Below are 23,995 nucleotides of genomic sequence, written 5' to 3' on the forward strand. Positions count from 1 at the left end.
CATCTTTTGCGCCTTTCAGTATTTGCATGTACAACCCACGCGATTTTTTCCTAATACTCCTCAGGGCATATCAAACATAATTTTAATGTCTATGCATTTCTCACGTCAGGTTTTTTACTTGATAAAACCATTTTTAATAGCATATATCTAAATAACATTGCAATAATAGTTAGTGTAGACCATTATAATCTAGGTAACAAATTACTTTGAAGGGTTTAAATTTGTTTGTCACGTCAATGTCCAAGGTAGGCCTATTTCAATTCATGGGGATTAATGACGAACACTACTGAGTGATGGGCATTTTTCCTTTGAGAACACTGCTTTAAACCTCCGTGAAAGGAGAGCACCACCCAGAAGGCTAATACATTATGAACAGTGTAAGCTAAAACATAACACTATAAAAAATATAAATCCATACATAAACAAGCATAAATTAGAACGTTAGCATGCTAACAGGAATGCTATGTGGCTAATTACACTAGCATGCTAATATAAACTAGGCTATGGGAGCCGCCATCTTGGAATGGTCACATGACAATAATGACAACTGGAAGCGGTAGTCGCATTGGATGCGGTACATTTTAGGCCTATATGTTTCAATGGCAAGGGTGTTATCACATATATAACATATAACATATTTGGTGTTACTAATTAGACAACAACCAAAATATAATAGGCCTACTTATTATAACTCAACCAAAAGTGTACAAAACAGGCGATGTAACATGGCATATTACATACAGGTGAAATACTAACCAAGTTATACTGGCAAACAGTTAGGTATAGTTGGCTAGTGACAATGTAATAAAGGGATTGTTACATATAGGGAACAGGAATATACAATATGTTGGAGAATATAACTTGAAGTAATGAAGGCACTCTGGCTCCACAAAGTCCACATACATGGGCAGTGACACTAAGGAGTCCAGAGGTTGTAGAACAAAAAGGTGTCCACAGGTGGAATTCCTTGGATGGGAGAAGTTCTGAGGTGAAGGGCACATTTACTGGTGGAGACAGGTCAAAGTAGCCTAATCGATACAAACCAGATAATTGGCTGCAGCTGATTGGCTAAATATGTCTGGCATCAGAATAATAGTTGCCCAGCAACATGGCAACCAATCAGAGGTCAGTTGGCCAAGGTCAGGGAGATGAGAGAGTTCAATAGCCAGACATATTGGCACCAGAAGATGGCGCGTGTTTGAGTGGGCTGCAGAAACTTCTATGTTATAGCGGAGCCCGACCTGTGCTGTGAGAAGTTATTATATGTATATGCAGCGCATATGGAGGACATTGTTTAGCGTGATGTCGTTTTATCAATGCTATATAGAGTCCATCCTATCTTTTAATATTGTTGGGTGGTTTTGTGCTCTATGGAACACTAGTCAGATTGAATAAGGTAATAGAAATCTGTGGGAAGGTCATTGGAGAAAGCCAGGAACCCATCAGGGACATCTATAAATAAAAAAAAGTGACGAAAAAGGGGGAAAAAATATCATTGGACATTACACACACACACACACACACACACACACACACACACACACACACACACACACACTCCCTCATTGTGGCCCTTCCTCCCACTTACCGCAACCAATCAATCATGTCCCGCATTAAATCAACAAATTCAAACGCCACTTATTTAGAAAAAAGTTGATTTGTCCTATATAGACGTTCCAACCTGTCTCTTGGAATCACGTTGCGCTTATGACAAGATATATATCACAAGGTGGGGTAGGCCTAATGGTGACATTTAAATAACTCTCCATTGTTGAGATCTGATATTCTGCGCAGCGCAAGACTAGAGGTAGGCCAATGTCATAGGCCTATCGTCAACCAATGACATTTCTATTTACAGCTAAACTTGGAGGACAGGTTTCTTCCTAGGTTTTTGCCTTTCTAGGGAGTTTTTCCTAGGGAGTTTTTCCTAGCCACCGTGCTTCTTTCACCTGCATTGCTTGCTGTTTGGGGTTTTAGGCTGGGTTTCTGTACAGCACTTTGAGATATCAGCTGATGTACGAAGGGCTATATAAATAGATTTGATTTGATTTGAGTTGGGACTAACTAGGTCTACTTACAAAAAGCGTGCTTCTGATGAAGCGATACAAAAGTAGGCCTAGGTAATTAGCGGTATTAGAATTAATGAAATACGGTAATTTTGTGACATTTGTGAGCCTCTCAATGCTCATTAGTTGTTAATTCAACATATTTGCTGCTACTTCACTCAATCTCGTTTTTTAAATATCCCTTCCTAACTGTTTTACATTCCGTGAGACCAACCAGAAATGTTTCTTTGGACAAATATTCCCAGATTTTCATAAAACAGTCACACATGTGGTCTCTCGTTTCTGCATGAACACATTTTGTGCGAGGCAAAAGAGTTCGTTAGGTGCGATTCAATTAGCTCATTTGGTGTAGCGGAGGGTGTAGTGCTGCTGGAGCGCACCCGAGTGTCTCTCCACCACTTACAATGGTGTGAGTAAAGTTAAATCAAAGCTGAATCAACGCCTTGGAAGATCACATAATGATTCATTAGTATTCTACATAACAGAAACAAATCTAATAATATTGTATAAAACGTTACTGTTACACCAATAACACCACCTAATTTCTTATGAGATTTTAGGATGGTTAGCTGAATAGTCACACTTTTTTTCTCATGTGGCCAAAACTCAACCGCGCGCCACTAGGCAGAATGTGATTGGATTGAAACAAAATATAGGAAGGCTTTATATTGTTCTTAAGAGAATATGTATGGGCATAGGTAGACGTTGCAATTGGAGGATGCATGTTATGCATATTATACACTGAACAACATTTTTAAATGTAAACATGAAAAGTGTTGGTCTCATGTTTCATGAGCTGAATAAAATATCCCAGAAATGTTCCATACACACAAAAAGCTTATTTCGCTCAAATTTTGTTTACATCCCTGTTAGTGAGCATTTATGCTTTGCCAAGATAACCCATCCACCTGACAGGTGTGGCATATCAAGAAGCTAATTAAACAGCATGACGATTACACAGGTGCACCTTGTGCTGGGGACAATAAAAGGCCACTCTAAAATGGGCAGTTTTGTCACACAACACCACAGTGCAATTGGCATGCTGACTGCAGGAATGTCCACCAGAGCTGTTGCCCAGAGAATGTAATGTTAATTTCTCTACCATAAGTCGCCTCCAACATCGTTTTAGAGAATTTGGCAGACCACATGTAACCACGCCAGCCCAGGACCTCCACATCTGGCTTCTTCACCTCCGGGAATGTCTGAGACCAGCCACCAAAGAATTTCTGCACAAACTGTCAGAAACCATCTCATTGAAGCTCATGAGCGTGCTCGTCGTCCTCACCAGGGTCTTGACCTGACTGGAGTTCGGCGTCGTAACCGACTTCAGTGGGCAAATGCTCACCTTCAAATGCCACTGGCACACTGGAGAAGTGTGCTCTTCGGGGATGAATCCCGGTTTCAACTGTACCGGGCAGATGGCAGACAGCGTGTATGGTGTCGTGTGGAAGAGCAGTTTGCTGATGTCAACTATGTGAACAGAGTGTCCCATGGTGGTGGTGGGGTTATGGTATGGGCAGGCATAAGCTACGGACAATGAACACAATTGCATTTTATCGATGGTAGTTTGAATGCACAGAGATACCGTGATGAGATCCTGAGGCCCATTGCCATGCCATTCATCCACTACCATCACTTCCTATGTCAGCATGATAGTGCACGACCCCATGTCATAAGGATCTTTACACAATTCCTGGAAGCTGAAAACGCCCCAGTTCTTCCATGGACTGCATACTCACTAGACATGTCACCGCACATTGAGCATGTCACCACCCATCTATGCGAAGGAGATATGTTGCGCTGCATGAGGCAAATGGTGGTCACACCAAATATGGAATGGTTTTCTGATCCACCGCCCTTTATTTTTATGGTAGCTGTGACCAACAGATGCTTATCTGTATTTCCAGTCAATTAAAATCCATAGATTAGGGCTTAATGAATTTATTTCAATTGACTGATTTCCTTATATGAACTGTAACTCAGTAAAATCCTTGAAATTGTTGCATGTTGCGTTTATATTTTTGTTCAGTGTATAATGAGATTCAATAAGCTACATCTGTCGGTGCTGCCTCCTCAAAAAATATCATGTGGGCGAGACTGTCCCGTGAATGTCCCGCAAAATCATCCTGTCGTCCTGCATTTTAATATATCAAATGTGGTCACCCTAGGCCCTTTACACAGAAAAAGAGACAACCTTTATGATTGGACAATAGATCCAATAACAGGGCTGAGCTTGCTTTATGCAGCATTGCATCATGTAGGCCTTTGCATCTGTAATTCAAAAGTTATTCATGCAGTATGTCATCTCTATTATGTTGATTGATTCATTCGTCAATAATTTGTAGGGTAACTATAGGCTCCCTTATTCAACCTAAGATATCTCTCTTACCCTCTGTTTCATTCTCTGATACTATCTTGGTTCTCTCTCTTTCTGTCTGTCTCTCTTTCACTCTAATGTCATCAAACTCTAGCTTAATCATATCCAATCATGTATTCATTTGAAATTCAATGCTCTATTGCACTCCTTCCCTGCCTTGATTTCAGTGTTTTATATATTTCAATATGTTTTATATGTTTTTGTATGTACATAGAGCAGCAGTCTAACGTGCAGGGTAGAGTGCAGTGTCTAAGGTTCAGGGCAGGGTACCGGGCGGAGGCTAGCTAGTTATTAATGTTTAACAGTCAGATGGCCTGTAGATAGAAGCTGTTTCTCAGTCTCTTGGTCCCAGCTTTGATGCACTTGTACTGCCCAATGAGGTGTTAGCTTCACCCATCTTTGTCTCTAAAGCACCAATGGCTACACGTTTTATACTTCTGTGGCTCTCCAAGTAAACAGAGTCGATAAAGCTCTGTAAGGGCCACGCAGCCAGAGCTCACTGAGTGTTTGTACCCTGGGTCCTTTCCTGTCATTGGCCCCTAGGTGCAAAACAGGGAGCAAGCTTTTACTCAGATCAGGCTGCAGAGCAGTGGGACTGTGGTCCATGACCAGGGCTAAATTGACTCCAATTCGCTTAAATCAAGCAATTGTTTATATGGATTTGATAAACATTTAGCTAGATTTTTTTGTGTTTATATAAAATATATTGGAAATGAACCAGTAACAAGGATATTCACGGGGAGCTGGTGTCATCAGTAGGTCAGAGACACAAGTCTGACTCTGACCCCAATCCAACTGTGAAGGAAGAGGAAGCCATACCTCACTCACATTTGCCACTGGAGCTATTTGTTAGAAATGAGAATGCCGCTATGCAGGCTTTGCATTTAATGTGCCTTGCTCAGTTGTACTAAAAGCAACTGCGTGTGTACATCAGAGCATATGATTATGTGTTACTACATTTGTATGCAAATTAAAGCTGCCTTGTTCATTCATACATAGGATTCATTCCTAGTTTACAAATGCAAGCAGATAATTATTTTGTGGTGTAATGTTGCTAGAACACCATAAGGTTAAAAAAAAACATACTACTCATAGCATGTTTCAACAGCATTGAAACATGCTATGAGTAGTCTGGTCAAGCTTCATGAAATGTATCGATTGTTGCTTATGATTGTAAATATATCACCTCCATTGTCCTGTCTATATTGTACTGCTGTATGATTGGTCCTTGCAATCTCGGTTCCATGGGACGACCCTACCCCATTGAAGTTGAAATAAAAAATGGTTACGGTTAGGTCCGTTATGATTAGGGTAACAGTAGGGGTTAAGTTTAGGGTTTAGGGTAGGGACGTCCCAAGGATATCGGATAACACTAACCCCAAATGATTGGCCAGAACAGATAAGGACTTGCCCATGTATTAACCACTCCCCGCTCGCGCTTTCTTCACGTGATGTTAAGACAGACGTTCCAAAGTTAAAAACAGACTTTGTTTATTTTCAGGTCGCTGCGGAAAGGTGCACGGACTAGTTCTCTTTTCTCATTCTCTTGTCAGATTTATTGTGAAAGGAGTAGGAGTTATATATTACTTTCATAAAAATAAAGTGTCGAATTTATTTGACATTAATTTTGCTACAGCATTTCATATTTTTGGGGTATTATAGCTGACGTTATATAGCGCGAGCAAGCAAACTGTCTGAGGGTGAGGATGAACGTTCTCACAATTTGTCATGCATGTGCATAACATCAGTGTATACTTTAGATGCACATTTTGTTTGTTCACGGTGTTTTGCACGTTTCTGCTATTTGTTTTCGTGACAGACCAAACGGTGGGGATTGCTATTAAACGGTAAACAACCATTTCAAGACAGCGCCATGGCGACTGAAGGGGAGACATGGACCACCGTTCAAAAGCATGATGGTGAGTTATTTGAATAGCATATGCACGAATGCATGCTTATTTCAAGGCAGTAAAATCGTTTGGCTTGAACGAGGAAATCATGTTTGCCCACTTCGCTATTGTCTCAAAGGGTTGGGTTGCAGTTCCAGCCACACTCCACCATGTGCTCTCGTGCTCTAGCACTTGTACTAGCGCGAGCCAGTTAGCAATGAAGCTAGATAGCAAGTTGGGTCGACGGCCAACACACAAATTGCTGAACGACACATTTGAGTATGTATAGTTTTTTTATGGACCCACTGTCTTGCTGAGCATATGTGAACACTCTCTCTAATATTTAACCCATTCGAAACGTGTGTTTTTGTAGTGCATTGCCTTCCTCTTTACATCTTGTTACCTAACTGGCTAGCCAGATACGTTAGCCTTTCGCCAATGGACATGCTGTAGTACACCGTTGTTGCGCAATCAATCACTAACAGTTATATACTGTCCTGTCAAATGTTTAAATTACGTTCATTTGTCTACATATTTATTTGTATTCAGGGATGTTGTGTGATTAACGTTACTGCTTTGAAGAACACGTTTCCTGTACCTCTTGTCTGGAATGTCCATAAACATTGATGCAACATTGCTTTAATTTTTGGCCAATGCTATATGTTTTTAATCAATCTCGGTAATTTGATTAAACACTAAATACCCTGACAAACCCCATTGTTTTGCATAAGCATGCGGTCAAACGACGAACTCAATGTTCATGTTGTCAAACAACACCACGCCCCCTTTCAGAAGCGCAATCCGTTCCGTGCAATACCATTTTTTATTGGGCTACTTGAAAAATACTTCAACGAACATCCAAATAACTTTTATGCATATTTAGTTAAATACAACGTGTATGACATTGCACATCATTCATTATGTTGAATGGGACGGATTTGTAAACAAGCTCTAATCATCCTTCACAACTACACAATAAACCCAAGATAAATGACATAAAGAATGATGGTTAAAAAGCTTTGGAAACTCTTTATTTATATTCTGGGAAAAAAGGCAAACTCGGCTCCATCATTCATTGAAACAGATGGCTCATTCATCACAAAACCAACAGATATTGCCACCTACTTTAATGGTTGTTTTCATTGGCAAGATTAGCAAATTTAGGCATAACATGCCAGCAACAAATGCTGACACTACACATCCAAGTATATCTGACCAAATTATGAAAGACAAGCATTGTAATTTTAAATTCTGTAAAGTTGGTGTAGAAGAGGTGGAAAAGTGATTGTTGTCTATCAACAATGACAAGCCACCGGGGTCTGACAACTTGGATGGAAAATTAGTTTAATAGCGGACGATATTGCCACTCCTATTTGCCACATCTTCAATTTAAGCCTACGAGTGTGTGTGCCCTCAAGCTTGGAGGGAAGCAAAAGTCATTCCGTTACCTAAGAATAGTAAATCCAATATACTAGCTCAAATAGCTGACCAATCAGCCTGTTACCACCCCTTAGTTAACTTTTATTTTTTTTGGACCAGATTCAATGTTATTTTTACAGTAAACAAATTGACAACCTTTCAACAGCCTTATAGAGAAGGATGGCACCACATTCAACAAGCACAGCACTTACACAAATTACTGATTGGCTGAGAGAAATGGATGATAAATAGATTGTGGGGGCTGTTTTGTTAGACTTCAGTGCGGCCTTTGACGTTATCAATCAGTCTGCTGCTGGCAACTTGTGTTATGGCTTTACACCCTCTGCTATGTTGTGGATAAAGAGTTACCTGTCTAACAGAACACAGAGGGTGTTTTTTAATGGAAGCCTGTCCAACATAATCAGGTAGAATCAGGAATTCCCCAAGGCAGCTGTCTAGGCCCATTTACTTTTTTCAATCTTTACTCATGAATTCCCACTGGCTTTGAGGAAAGCCAGAGTGTCTATGTATGCGGCTGACTCAACACTATACATGTCAGCTACTACAGCGATTGAAATGACTGCAACACTTAACAAAAAGAGTTGCAGTTAGTTTGAGTGGGTGGCAAGGAATAAGTTAGTCCTAAATATTTCTTAAACTAAAAGCATTGTATTTGGGACAAATCATTCACTAAACCCTAAACCTCAACTAAATCTTGTAATAAATAATGTGGAAATTGAGCAAGTTGGGGTGACTAAACTGCTTGGAGTTACCCTGGATTGTAAACTCATGGTCAAAACATATTGATACAACAGTAGCTAAGATGGGGAGAAGTCTGTCCATAATAAAGCGCTGCTCTGCCTTAACACTATCAACAAGGCAGGTCCTAGTTTTGTCGCACCTGGACTACTGTTCAGTTGTGTGGTCAGGTGCCACAAAAAAAAAAAAAAAAAATAGGAAAATTGCAATTGGTTCAGAACAGGGCAGCACGGACAGCCTTTGGATCTATATAGAGAGCTAATATTAATAATATGTATGTCAATCTCTCCTGGCTCAAAGTGGAGGAGAGATTGACTTCATCACTGCTTGTATTTATGAGATTGACATGTATTGACATGTTCAATGCACCGAGCTGTCTGAACTACTGGCGCACAGCTCGGACACCCATGCATACCCCACAAGACATGCCACAAGAGGTCTCTTCACAGTCCCCAAGTCCAGAACAGACTAGAGGTCGACCGATTGTGATTTTTCAACGCCGATACCGATTATTGGAGGACCAAAAAAAGCCGGTATTGATTAATCGGCAGATTATTTGTTTTATTTATTTGTAATAATGACAATTACAACAATACTGAATGAACACTTATTGTAATATAATACATTCATAAAATCTATTTAGCCTCAAATAAATATTGAAACATGTTCAATTTGGTTTAAATAATGCTAAAACAAAGTGTTGGAGAAGAAAGTAAAAGTGCAATATGTGCCATGTAAGAAAGCTAACATGTAAGTGCCTTGCTCAGAACATGGGAACATATGAAAGCTGGTGGTTCCTTTTAACATGAGTCTTCAATATTCCCAGGTAAGAAGTTTTAGGTTGTAGTTATTATAGGAATTATAGGACTATTTCTCTCTATATGATTTGTATTTCATATACCTTTGACTATTGGATGTTCTTATAGGCACTTTAGTATTGCCAGTGTAACAGTATAGCTTCCGTCCCTCTCCTCGCTCCTACCTGGGCTCGAACCAGGAACACATCGACAACAGCCACCCTCGAAGCAGCGTTACCCATGCAGAGCAAGGGGAACAACTACTCCAAGTGTCAGAGCGAGTGACGTTTGAAACGCTATTAGTGCGCACCCGCTAACTAGCTAGCCATTTCACATCGGTTACACCAGCCTAATCTTGGGAGTTGATAGGCTTGAAGGGGTGGGTATAATTTGTGGAACGTTCCAATAGGAATCTGTTCCAAAAAACGTAAAGTAAAAGGTTGCCAACCAACAACGCATACAAAGTAGCAACGCATACAAACCTAGCTAACTAGCTGCCGAATAGGCATCAACTCACCACGTAGCTTATTCTTAATGTTTGTCCATAGGCAATCAGAGTGAGGACAGACATTTTTCGGAATAAATGGGATGAGTGAAAAACGCAATGAAATAGACCACTGTTTTTTGGCAACCTTGTTATTTACGAAGTTTTTGGAATAGATTCCTGTTGGAACGTTCCACAAATTATACCCACCCGGCTTGAAGTCAAACAGCTTGAAGCACAGCGAAGAGCTGCTGGCAAAACGCACGAAAGTGCTGTTTGAATGAATGCTTACGAGCCTGCTGTTGCCTACCACCGCTCAGTCAGACTGCTCTATCAAATCATTGACTTAATTATAACATAATAACACACAGAAATACGAGCCTTAGGTCATTAATATGGTCGAATCTGGAAACTCTCGAAAACCAAACTTTTTTTTTTTCCCTCAGTGAAATACGGAACCGTTCCGTATTTTATCTAACGGGTGGCATCCCTAAGTCTAAATATTCCTGTTACATTGCACAACCTTCAATGTTATGTCATAATTACGTAAAATTCTGGCAAATTAGTTCGCATCGAGCCAGGCGCCCCAAACTGTTGCACATACCCTGACTGCGTGCAATGAACGCAAGAAACGTGACAATTTCAATGCAGGTTTAAAAATATATACTTGTGTATTGATTTTAAAGAAAGGCATTGATGTTTATGGTTAGGTACATTGGTGCAACGACAGTGCTTTTTTCACAAATGCGCTTGTTAAATCATCACCCGTTTGTCGAAGTAGGCTGTTTCGATTAAAAATTAACAGGCACCGCATTGATTATATGCAACGCAGGACACGTTAGATAAACTAGTAATATCATCAACCATGTGTAGGTAACTAGTGAGTATGTGAAGATTGATTTTATTTTTTTATAAGATAAGTTTAATGCTAGCTAGCAACTTACCTTGGCTTCTTGCTGCCCTCGTGTAACAGGTAGTCAGCCTGCCATGCAGGCTCCTCGTGGAGTGCAATGTAAGGCAGGTGGTCAGAGCATTGGACTAGTAACCGGAAGGTTGCAAAAACGAATCCCCAAATCCCCCCTGAACAAGGCAGTTAACCCCCGTTCCTAGGAAGTCATTGAAAATAATGTGTTTTTAATCTGACTTGCCTAGTTAAATAAAGGTGTTAAAAAATAAATATCGGTAAATCGGTGACCAAAAATACCGATTACTGATTTGTTATGAAAACGTGAAATCGGCCCTAATTAATCGGCCATTCCGATTAATCGGTCGACCTCTAGAACTGACTATGGAAGGCGCACGGTACTAAATAGAGCCATGACTACATGAACTCTATTCCACATCAAGTAACTCATGCAAGCAGTTAAATTTGATTAAAAAAAAACATCTTTGACTGTGAAGCAACACAAACATAGGCGCATATACACACACACACGTACACATTGATTTTTGTACTGAATATGTGGTAATGGTGGAGTAGGGGCCTGGGGGCACACAGTCTGATTGTATTGTAATGTTTTTTAAATTGTATAAACTGCCTTATTTTTGCTGGACCACGTAGCAAAATGGTCGCATGACGTCTTGCATTGACCGAAGACATGCTGTTTCATGTGGCTATGGACTTCTACATAATAATTGTCTTTCTCAGAAAAAAAAAATCGAGATTAGTAGACAGAAACACAACCCTGTGTAACCTACGACTGACTACTCATGCTGAGTTGATAACCTGTGGGAATTTACCACCATAAAGTAAGATACTCTAGATTAATAAAACAGGTTTTGGCATGGACATTGAGGGCATTACCATTTTAAAGTAGTCAACTGGGTGGAACTTCATATGGGTGAAGGAAGGATCACATGATTCCATCTGGGTCATCAGGAGGGATCCGCCAATAGATTATGCTTGTGAGGCAAATATTCCATAACTGTAGGTGTCAGTAAATCGCCATCCTTGGCTTTATACGTGGTCAAACAACTCTGGATGGCAGTATGCACCCTTTCAGTTTGTTTGCCAACTTGTAATAGTAGAAGAAAATTGACTACTTCAAAATGGAGATGGCCTCAATCACGCTGTCTGTGTGCTCACAGACGCCATAATGGGACATATACAAAGATGATATCTCTCATTCTCTATGTTTGCCCCATACAACTGGGTAAAATCTATTTGAACGGCCCTCCAACTGGTAGATACTAGTGGGGAAACTAGTCGATCATCCTTCAGCTCCAAGTGGGAGGTGGTAATTTACCATTTCAAGTCGTAAATACCAGTTGGATGCATTTGCAAGCTTTGAACTCATTGAGAAACACCCAATTTGGATAATGGCCAACAAGCTGTGGTCAACCATAAACTAAAAGTACAGATATCAGGCTTGTAAACAAATTATAGTGTTCAAAAACCGTATGAATAGATTGCATTAAAAATGTTTTGTAGTTGCATTTATCAAGGTAATTTCCTTAGGTGACGTCAGAGGTCGCCATGTGGGAGAAGTTGGAGTTCAGCGACGATAAATACGTTTCCCACAAGGAATTACCAGTTGGAGGGCCGTTCAAATGTTTTCTTTCCCCCCCAGTCTTATGTGGTAAAGACTGATGACCATCATCTTTACATGTCCCATTATGGCGTCTGAGCACAAATTTGAAGTAGTACTTTTCCTTATCTACTACTTCTATTAGTTGGCAAAAAAAACTGCAAGGGTGTGTACTGCCAGTATGTTGCCTTTTTATACCTCTTCAAACAAGGTTAGTGATTTAATGCCACCTATATTTATGGAACGTTTGCTCACGTGTATAATTCATTGGCTGATGAACTGGATGGAATCATGTGATCCGTCATTCACCGATGGGAAGGCCCACCCAGTTGGCCCACCCAGTCCACCATTTAAAATGGTGGAAGCCCTCAAGGGCAATGTCCATGCCAAATTGGGTTTTATCTATCTAGAGTCCTATCTAACTCTGTTGGGAAATTCTCACTTCCCACTTGGTTACTAATGCAGCATCAAGCCTTACAAGATTAGTAACGTGGGCATGTACAGCTCGCTATATGGACCAATAGAAATACTTGACGTAATGCATGTGCTTAATGTACTAATGTGAAATGGATGCCCTTTTTATTTATAGTATATACACATTACTATGGTTTGGAGATCGGGTTGCAATTGTCATTTGTTCAGTATTACCAAAACCAACCTACAGTTCCTACTTGAAATATCTGATAAGGATTAAAATAATGATTACAATTCAGTGAAAATATTTTATTCATGAATATTAAATCCATCAAGTGTTAAGCATAATTAAACCCAGGGTTTCATTCTAGTGTCACGTGTGAAAATACTCAAGTTATTGCCATTTGTAAAGTATATACATTGGAATTTCTCAGTGTTGCTTAGCAACACACAACCTCATTCATAGTAATTTCCATGCTTTGTCATTTTGGTTTCCAATTTTTTATTTTATTTTTTTCATTCATAATGACAAAAACATGGAAATTACTATGAAATAACAGTTTCAGTTGTGTATATTACTCTTTTTATTTAACTAGTGTTATTTTTAACAACTCAGTCATCTCATGTCTGCGCAGGCAGTAGCAATCAAACAGCCACACAACATTCTCTGTGCTCCCCATACTGTACTGTCTTTAGTCCTCCTATTTAGCTAGGCATGCTGCAGAGCGGTCTGACAATCATTTTACTAGTTCTTCAAAGTAGATCGGGCATACTTTTACGAACTGTCTTTATCCCTCTCTTGGTTGTGTTGTTCCTCTCTCATGCGGTCTGCGTGTGTCTAACATAGCAGGCATAAGTGTATTCATCTCGGTCCGAGCCGGGGGAAACGGGCGCAATGGATTATGGTCATTGTAGTTAATTACCACATTATTGTGCTGAACTAGACTGAATATTTTCTTAATGAAAACTACAACTCCCTTCAGCCCAGCGTCCCACATAGGTCTTGGCATGATTTCTCTCCTAAACTAAATGGAATTGAAGTAATTGAACCAAATTTTTGTTGTTGGGGTGAATCACTCGGATCTACTGAAAATATTTTAAGAAAACACACCAGTACAGTTGTGGCCAAAAGTTGAGAAGGACACGAATATTCATTTTCAAAGTCTGCTGCCTCAGTTTGTATGATGGCAATTTGCATATACTCCAGAATGTTATGAAGAGTGATCAGATGAATTGCAATTAATTGGAAAGTCCCTCTTTGCCATGCAAATGAACTGAATCCCCCAAGAACATTTCCACTGCATTTCAGCCCTGCCACAAAAGGACCAGCTGACATGTCAGTGATTCTCTCGTTAACACAGGTGTGAGTGTTGACAAGGCTGGAGATCACTCTGTCATGCTGATTGAGTTCGAATAACAGACTGGAAACTTCAAAAGGGGGGTGGTGCTTGGAATCATTGTTCTTCCTCTGTCAACTGTGGTTACCTGCAAGGAAACACGTGCCATCATTGCTTTGCACAGAAAGGGCTTCACAGGCAAGGATATTGCTGCCAGTAAGATTGCACCTAAATCAACCATTTATCGGATCATCAAGAACCTCAATGAGAGCGGTTCAATTGTTGTGAAGAAGGCTTCAGGGCGCCCAAGAAAGTCCAGCAAGCGCAAGGACCGTCTCCTAAAGTTGATTCAGCTGCGGGATCGGGGCACCACCAGTACAGAGCTTGCTCAGGAATGGCAGCAGGCAGGTGTGAGTGGATCTGCATGCACAGCGAGGATGGGCTGGTGTCAAGAAGGGCAGCAAAGAAGCCACTTCTCTCCAGGAAAAACACCAGGGACAGACTGATATTCTGCAAAAGGTACAGGGATTGGACTGCTGAGGACTGGGGTAAAGTCATTTTCTCTGATGAATCCCCTTTCTGATTGTTTGGGGCATCCGGAAAAAAGCTTGTTCGGAGAACACAAGGGGAGCACTACCATCAGTCCTGTGTCATGCCAACAGCAAAGCATCCTGAGACCATTCATGTGTGGGGTTAATTCTCAGCCAAAGGAGTGGGCTCACTCACAATTTTACCTAAGAATACAGCCATGAATAAAGAATGGTACCAACACATCCTCCGAGAGCAACTTCTCCCAACCATCCAGGAACAGTTTGTTGATGAACAATGCCTTTTCCAGCATGATGGAGCGCCTTGCCACAAGGCAAAAGTGATAACTAAGTGGCTCGGGGAACAAAACATCAATATTTTGGGTCCATGGCCAGGAAACTCCCCAGACCTTAATCCCATTGAGAACTTGTGGTCAATCCTCAAGAGGCAGGTGGACAAACAAAACCCCACAAATCCTGACAAACTCCAAGCATTGATTATGCAAGAATGGGCTGCCATCAGTCAGGATGTGGCCCAGAAGTTAATTGACAACATGCCAGGGTGGATTGCAGCGGTCTTGAGAAAGAAGGGTCAACACTGCAAATATTGACTCTTTGTATCAACTTCATGTAATTGTCAAAAGCCTTTGACACTTATGAAATGCTTGTAATTATACTTCAGTGTTCCATAGTAACATCTGACAAAAATATCTAAAGACACTGAAGCAGCAAACTTTGGAAATGTAATATGTGTCATTCTCAAAACTTTTGGCCACGACTGTACATAATACAACCCCCCCTCTCCCCCCTCCCATATAAGACAAGAAAGTGCAAGGAATATGCACTTTAAAGGTGCACTCCATGCTTGAGTCATAGTGGTTTCCCATAGTGGTCAATACATCTGCACATATGGGTTGTTGCTCTTCCATATGAACTCTGTTGGCCCAAGTCTACTCGAGGAAGGCCTGTCGCGCTTGATTAAACAGCTCAGCTGCTGTGGTGGTAACACTCCCTGTCAAAGACGCCTTTGTGTGGGTTGGAGTAAAAACCCTCCCGCAAACAGAGGCCTATGTGGGTCTATTGAGTTCAACACAACTGTCAGTGAAATTTTCACCCCTGAAATGATGCAACGTCCATACCACTGCTTACATATAGCCTAGCAGCAACTGCAACAAATTGCATTTGAATTATTAGTAGTATAGTTGTTTGTTGACATTCTGATAATATACTTGCTATGGCATGTCTTTATTTTATGATTGTCTGACGCGAGTGTGGAACGTAACCCAGCTTTTGAATGGAGCAGCAACCTGCCTATGGAGTATTAACGTGATAGGCTGCAGTGTTATTTTAGCAGCATTGTAGGGTACTACCTGTCAGCAGAACATTTATATAGATAGTAGTCCTGAGGTAAATATAGGCTGAACAGTAAAGCATAATGGAGCGTGCACTGCACTGAAACGGCCGCTTAATTTCAAATGAGGACCAAAAACAAACCCAGCTGGAAAAAGATATAGCCTGTCCGAAATGGCACCATATTCCCTATCACCTTATGCTATTTGGGATGCAGCTTAAGTCTAAGCAAAAGACATTGAGCCTCATTGGCTCTTTTTAGTGCCAACGATTATTTACTCTCAAACAATGTGTCATTTAAAGGAGGTCAAAACAACAATAATAGGTCTATCTTCCCATTTAAGCCCAGTCAACTCGTCTGTCTGGACAATCCTGTCTGTCCACCCCTTACTGACAGTTGAACACCGCCACCCCCCCCCCCCCCCCCCCGGACAGAACCATCAACCAACCAGACCCCTCCCTCTCCCTCCTTAACCCAATTTGCTTGTTCGTGTTCAGCAGGGCACATCGTATAAATACATTTAGCAACATAAATCAATTTGTGTTGTAGGTCTAGGTAGTAGCATCTCCCCATTTCACCTGGTTTGAAAACAAATTCTCCACACTGAACACGGCCATGTCGGACAGCAGTTTTGGACTGCATTTCATCATGTGAAGGCCCCCTCCTTTGCCTTGTCTTTAGGGTTGCAAAACTTTGGTAACTTAACCAAAATCCTCAGGTTTTCTAGAAATCCTGGTTGGAGGGTTCCTGGATTTCTTGCCTATTCCTTCCTGATTCTGTTCATCTTCCAACCAGGCGTTTTGAGAAAGTTTACAGAGTTTTTCAAACCTACTTTGCATCCATTACCCCGCTGACTCCAATCTGTTTGGCTGTGAGGGACCTTACTGAACTGCCACTATCACCTCATACAAAGCAGCCATTACGACTGGAACTGGGTCAATTCTCCCAGCTCCACTGACCCCTAAGGCCCCAGCCTCTCACCACGTCCAAGCCAGTGCCAAGCGTAAACAGTGTACACACACTAGGTATGTGACAAATTAACAATTTTACTTTTAAACATTTAAACTGCACATTTTTTGCTCTTAAAATGTGAAGTAAAAAAAATCGTAAAATCCCATGTCAATTCACAATGCAGAATAATGGTCCTGTTACGTATGTAGGACCGCTAAGGCCGGGCAATGAAGTTATATCTACCGCAGTCATATACCCTTGAATGCACCTCGGCTACGACAAGTGTACACTATGGATTTTTAACAACAACACGAAAGCTTCTCTGGAGATGCCCGTTCAGTGGTACTTCGAAACTATTTTACTTGTCTGTAAAGCAATGCCGCTTCTGAAAGGAATGCCGTCCATCACTAGGCGACCAGAACTGTCAATCAAATAATCTTGAGCTGCCTGCGTGCAGCTAGCCTGCTGCCTGCTCACCGACCACTCTTTCCTAAAAAAGTACTTTAAAGTTAGTTAAATACTGTCACTTACCAAGACATTTAGTAGAAAGATGAGTCGATTCCTAGCGGAAAAGGTTCTGAAGCCCTATTTGAGTGGCTTGTTAAGTTTCTGTTGTTGAATCTTGTGTAAATATTTGTATGAACATGTTAAGTTTGAAAGTTGACAGTGAGTACATTTATTTTTTTGCTGCGTTTATATTTTAATCTTTATTTAACTAAGCAAGTCAGTTAAGAACAAATTCTTATTTACAATGACTGGCTACCGGGGAACAGTGGGTTAACTGCCATGTAAAGGGGCAGAACAAAGTTTTTACCATGTCAGCTCGGGGATTTGATCCAGCAACCTTTAGGTTACTGCCCAACGCTCTAACCACCTAGGCTACCTGCCCTATAGGCAGGTCGGCCACCAGACAGACTGAATCAGGACCGTGTAATAGGCCTATCAGCAATCAAAAGCTGTATCTCGCAATGGAATGCTATATTTCCTGGCTTGCAATGTCTCGCAACGTCAGTAAAGCAGGGCCTATCACCAATGAGTAGGCTAGGATATTCTATACGTGACAGACTGAACACACGCTCGCAACATTAGTGTAGAGAGAGGGCAGGCGAGCCAGCAGCAATGTCATAACATTTTGTGGGGGGGGCAGTTTCAGTTAGATCCTAATTTCGTTCACACAAACAAAGGCCAACTGAATACCGTTTACAGTTATAGTGGGAGTTAATCTCACGATTACCCATGTAGCCTACAGGCTACTAACACAGGAATACAAGGGGTTGTTTTTGCCAGCAAAGTTTCCCGCTGACCTGGATCAAGCCCAAAGCTTTTAGGAGGATCTGCTGTCTGCCCTGCTGTTTAGTGTTTTATTTTTATTCTGGTTAATTTACTAAGGTTACTGTAATACTGTTAAGAGTGTTTGAGAGAAAATGAGTTTGACTGGGGGGGTAGCCTATGAGCTAGTAATATTTTTGTCTGAGTGCTGGTGGGGAAGTCTGCATTAAATATAGAGCGCAGAATGGACCCGTCTTATTTGCATCAGTCATTGCCATGCAGAAACTTGCCACACATTTAAATGCGATTTGTGGATTCAAAAAGTAATAGTTGATGGATTCAAACATTTCAAGGACATAGCTGGACACTTATGGCTACAGAAAGCACTTCTCCATACAGCTAGGCTGCCTATGATAGACACTTGTGGGTTTTTTTATGTAAAAAAACAAACCACACTGAAGTAGAGAAACTAGTTTCTAGCACGTTCAGTTCCCTATACAGTCAGTGACAACCTACATGGTCTCAGACCACAGATCACTGCATTATAAATGTCAAAATGCATGTGGCCAGTACTAGCTAATTAGAGAGGTATAACGTTACCTTTGCTTGTTAGGTAGCACATTTTTGTTTTTAGGGTTTGCAATGCTTGACTTGGCAGAACCCTATTTTCCTCTCTGCTCTGCTCCTCCTTTTCTTCCTGTTTCCAATTGGACAGGCCTGTTTTTGGCTGGTTGACATTGGTCTTTCCCTAATTTACTGCTCTGGCATGTGCCTATTTGAAGGGAGTTGGAGGAGGACGAGAGACTTGGTCAGTTGTTTACAGCTTTGCAGGCCCAGGGAGTGGTTCTGACCAATGGTAGGCCAGACCACGCTTGTGTTTAAAATCAGAGAGAGCGAGGACTCTTTGTATGTGCATACTACAGTAATCTTTTACACCCTGCAGGAATCCTCTTCACTTGTTCCATGTACAAAACACCTCACTGACCGCTAGCTCATTTGAATGATTGACGTACCCGTGGGGTTCTGGCTCATCTAGCCCTTCTAGGAGAGCAGGCACACAGGCTTTGTCCCAAAGTGCACTACTTTTAAACCGAGCCCACTGGGCTCAGAAGAAGTGCAATATCTAGGGAACAGGGTGCCATTTTGGATTTGGGCACACACAGCACTCATGGCCAGTAAAAGTAGTTTGGCTGGTGCTAGCTCCACTGCAGTCTCCAGACAGTGCTGGATCTGCTCTGTGGTTGGGCCGCCCTCCTTGTCCCTGTAATCTATAGGGCCATACCTCTTAGGGCTTTGTAGGAGGGCTCTGGGGTATTCGTTACACCCTTAGAAATTCCTGCTCCTCTTGAGGGGTCATTTGACTGGCTGTGGGCCCAACACTGCCATATGTAGTCAGACCCATGCTGAGGATTAGCGACAAGGAGGATTGAAAAAGCCCCCACGTCAGCATCCCCCCCATATGCCCGTTGCTTGCCCCCACCACTACTAGGGCTCCACTTCAACTCCATTTGTTATTGTTCCCACAAGATGCTTACTGTACACTGAGACTTGTCCTTTTCCCTGGCTCCATACACATGAGGGAATTACATTTTTTTGTTAATCCTCTAACAGTCTTAACTAGCTACTGCACCTGTGGGCTGAATGGCTGGTGAGTGCAGGAGAGTGTGTGTGGCTTGTGTGGTCCGTGTCCATAATAAACTGGGATTAGTGGGTTTCCCTGGTGTTGTAAGGGCAGAGGCCTTTGAGTCTTCTGTGTGCACAGGCTACCATGTGTCTGCTAAAAGGGTCGCCGCACAACTGTTTAATATATGGAAGTGGGCCAAGTATGCGTGGGGTAGTCCTGGTATAGTAGTAAGGCAGTGTGTCTTACTGTGATCGGCATAATGCATGTAATTCTCTGTTTCTCCTGGTCTATTATTGTAGCTCAAAGGTGTTTCGAGACTTAGGTGTAGACTATTAGGCGCGTTTTGGTTTGCATATGTTGTGTACGTGTGGACTTGCCTCTGTAAATCACCTTATTAAGCTATGTAGTGTGAGCAGCCACCAGCTGGTAATGTCCCACAGGGCCTGAGCATGCTCTGCTGTTTGAGCTGACGTGTTGTTGATGTTAGAACTGGAGAGATTGAAGCGCTATCATTGACCAAACCATTTGGCTAGTCGTTATCACTAGAATGCAAACCCTTTAAAAGCAGATAGGACTGATGGGTTATGCTTAACAGACCAATATTGATCAGAACTGACCTCTGTTCACCCCATTCTTGAGTTGACCTGATAAAATAAGGCTTTATCGTATAATAGGGCGGAGGCTCGACACTGACAGAGGAAGGTATAGGCCTAGTCTAAACCTGGACTGTTTACCATTAAGACACATTTTTATGATTCTGGCTTTATGGGTCTAAGCAGTTTGATAAGTAAAGCTCTTAAACTCTGTAGGGCCCCATTCGATCATGCAGTTGATAACATTGCATCGTTTTGGTAAAGCGGCAATCGGCAGTTTAAACAACAGAGCTCCCTGCCACTGTTGGACTAAAAAGCTGAGGGATGGGCTGGAGAAATGGAACAACTCTCAAATGTATAGACCAAGCTATCAATGCAAGGACTAGTTTTTATCATGTTTTGAGGCCATACAGTGTTTACGAACATTCGAGTAAAACAAGCGCATGTTTTGGATTCTGATGGGATAGGAGAGTTCAACTAAGCTCATGAGGCATTTATAGGTTATATTCTTCAAGATTCAATGGTTACATGTAATTCATTTAAGTCACAAAATTGATGGACTTCAGATGGACCCTTTTTTAAAGCTACAGTACAGCACACAAAAAATAGACACGGGCACGTTTTTGACATGGCAGAACCGTCTCTCATGTGAAGCACTGTGGTTGGTTTTAAAAAGGTGCAATATGCAGAAATCGCTCTGCTATTTCCATTCATGGGCGGTATAATGGGGTATTTGGAAATGACCACGGGATGGTTTTTCAATAGTTTAAACTATTTGTGTGAAGTTTTTTAAATAAACTATCATATTTGTAGCTACTTTAAACACCTGCAGTCAACTAGGAGAACAGATCACGTTCTTCATTTCACATTATGAAGCTTACTGTAGTTCCCCAGAACAGTTGAACCAGTCATGTTTGTTTGCCAATAACACGATGGGAGAAAGCGGGAGCAGGTGAGTCCAACTGTGTATTGACAGGTGAGCCAGTAACCGAAAGATCACTGCTTCAAATCGCAGAGCTGACTAGGTGAACAATCTGTGCCCTTGAGCAAGCCACTTTACCTTAATTGCTTCTGTAAGTCACTCTGGATAAGAGTGTCTGCTAAATGCCTAAAATGTCAACTTTACTGAGTTAGTTCATATGAAGAAATCATTTAATTGAAATAAATTCATTAGGGCCTTATCTATCGATTTCACATGACTTGGAATAGATATGCATCTGTTGGTCACAGATACCTTTAAAAAAAAATGGGCCTCAGGATCTCGTCAATGTATTTTTGTGCATTCAAATTGATAAAATGCTATTGTGTTTGTTGTCCATAGCTTGTCTGCAAGTACCATAACCTCACAGCCATCATGCGGCACTGTTCACAACATTGACTTCAGCAAACTGCTCGCCCACACGACACCATACACATGGCCTGTGGCTGTATGGCCATTGGCAGCTTATGGTAGAGAAATTAACATTAAATTCTCTGGCAACATTCCTGCAGTCAGCATGCCAATTGCATGCTCCCTCAACATCTGTGGCATTGTGTTTGTGATAACTGCACATTTAAGTGGCCTTTTGTCCCAGTACAATGATCATGCAGCTTCTTGATATGCCACACCTATCAGGTGGATGCATTATCTTGGCAGAGGAGAAATGCTCACTTACAGGGATGTAAACAAATGTGTGCACAAAATGAGAATATTTTCATGCATATGGAACATTTCTGGGATCTTTTATTTCAGCTCATGAAACATGGGACCAACACTTTACATGTTGCATTTATTTTGGTTCAGTGTATTAAAAGTAGCAATTTGTTTTTGTTGCTTCAATACAGTGATCAGGGGCGTGCAACTTTTTTCCTTCACAGAAAATGCATTGGTGCAACATATTCAGCAGAAAATTACTTCATTTTCATCGGATAACAGAAGTGCAATGCTATTTGGCTGGCAGCCACAATTTTTCATAGTAACCTCATATACTTGGCTTCTTTTCTAATGTTTATCCAAGAAAGAATGTAGCCAGCTACATTTCCTAATGTTTTGCTTAAATGTAGTCTACATTGAAAATTAGAGGAGAAAAGTAGCTACACAGTCTGTTTTCTCGGTGGAGAAGTGCAACTGAAGCACAAAATTAGTCTGAGACCGAGCAGAAATGACATTACCCCCCCCCCCCCCTTTTCTCCCCAATTTCGTGATATCCAAGTTGGTAGTTGATGATCTTGTCTTTTCGCTAGAGGCGGAGTCATGCGTCCTCCGAAACATGACCCGCCAAGCGCAGCTGCTTCTTAACACACTGCTCGCTTAACCCGGAAGCCAGCCACACCATTCAACTAACGAGAGGGGTCAGCTTGCAGGCGCCTGTCCTGCCACAAGGAGTTGCTAGAGTGCGACGAGTCAAGGAAATCCCCTGGCCAAACCCTCCCCTAAACCGGACGACGCTGGGACAATTGTGCGTCGCCCTATGGGGCTCCCAGTCATGGGTGGCACCTCAGCACTGCCTCTCAGGATTTTAATAAGGAAGACGGGGCATCATAGTGTTAGCTTTCTGCCGTGTTTGAGAAATCTGTACAGCTGCTGCTATCTTCCTTGCGTTTTTTTTTTTTTTTCTCCTCTCAGTTCTCTGCCCATCTGCTCCCCCACCCCTCTTCTCCGAGCGGAGTCCACACAGACACAGCGTGTACACATGCTGCTCCAGAGCCAGTACTGTTCTTCCTTCACACAAGCATGCGTCAACTTTGTTCAATGTCTCTCATTCACATTCGCTTGTAAATCTCCGAACTTACCAAAAATGACAGCCTCCTACCTATGTATACCTATTATAAGTTAGATTGCAAAGACAAGCAGTTTCTTTATTTTAGTTTGCGCTTGTTAGCATATTTAGCTAGCAGCCCCCATTGAAACTAAAACTCACATTTCTATGTGAATTTCGTCGGGTTGCCCAAAAGGTTATTGCAGCTTTAACCTTATTGCAGCTTTAACCTGAACCCCGTTCCGCCTGCGGAACCCCTAGCCAACAGCATCGCAAAATACAAAACCAACTAAAATACCACAATTCAATTTTCTCAAACAATCAACTATTTTACACCATTTTAAAGACAAGACTCTTGTTAATCTAACCACATTGTCCAATTTCAAAAAGGCTTTACAGCGAAAGCAAAACATTAGATTATGTTAGGAGAGTACATAGACACAAATAATCACAGCCATTTTCCAAGCAAGCATATATGTCACATAAACCCAAACCACAGCTAAATGCAGCACTAACCTTTGATCTTCATCAGATGACACTCCTAGGACATTATGTTATACAATACATGCATGTTTTGTTCAATCAAGTTCATATTTATATCAAAAACCAGCTTTTCACATTAACATGTGACGTTCAGAACTAGCATACCCACCGAAAACCTCCGGTGAATTTACTAATGATAAACGTTCACAAAATACAATTATTTGAAGAATTATAGATACAGAACTCCTTTATGCAATCGCTATGTCCGATTTTAAAATAGCTTTTCGGCGAAAGCACATTTTGCAATATTCTGAGTACATAGCTCGGCCATCACAGGCTAGCTAATTTGACACCCACCAAGTTTGGGGCTCACTAAACTCAGAATTACT

General features: G+C 41.4%; 1 protein-coding gene across 1 annotated transcript in view; it reads left to right on the top strand.

Annotated features, from left to right (window-relative positions):
* Positions 1 to 5,879: 5,879 nt before the first annotated feature.
* LOC106602769 (programmed cell death protein 4) overlaps positions 5,880 to 23,995 on the top strand; it is a 36,930-nt gene continuing 18,814 nt past the window's right edge. The window contains exons 1-2 of the mRNA XM_014195613.3: positions 5,880 to 6,143; positions 6,263 to 6,362. Of these exons, the coding sequence (XP_014051088.2) occupies positions 6,317 to 6,362 (46 nt within the window). The 5' untranslated portion in view covers positions 5,880 to 6,143; positions 6,263 to 6,316. The remainder of the gene's footprint in view (positions 6,144 to 6,262; positions 6,363 to 23,995) is intronic.

Source organism: Salmo salar, chromosome 04 (assembly GCF_965601325.2).
Source record: "Salmo salar chromosome 04, fSalSal1, whole genome shotgun sequence".
Taxonomy (NCBI): Eukaryota; Metazoa; Chordata; class Actinopteri; order Salmoniformes; family Salmonidae; genus Salmo; species Salmo salar.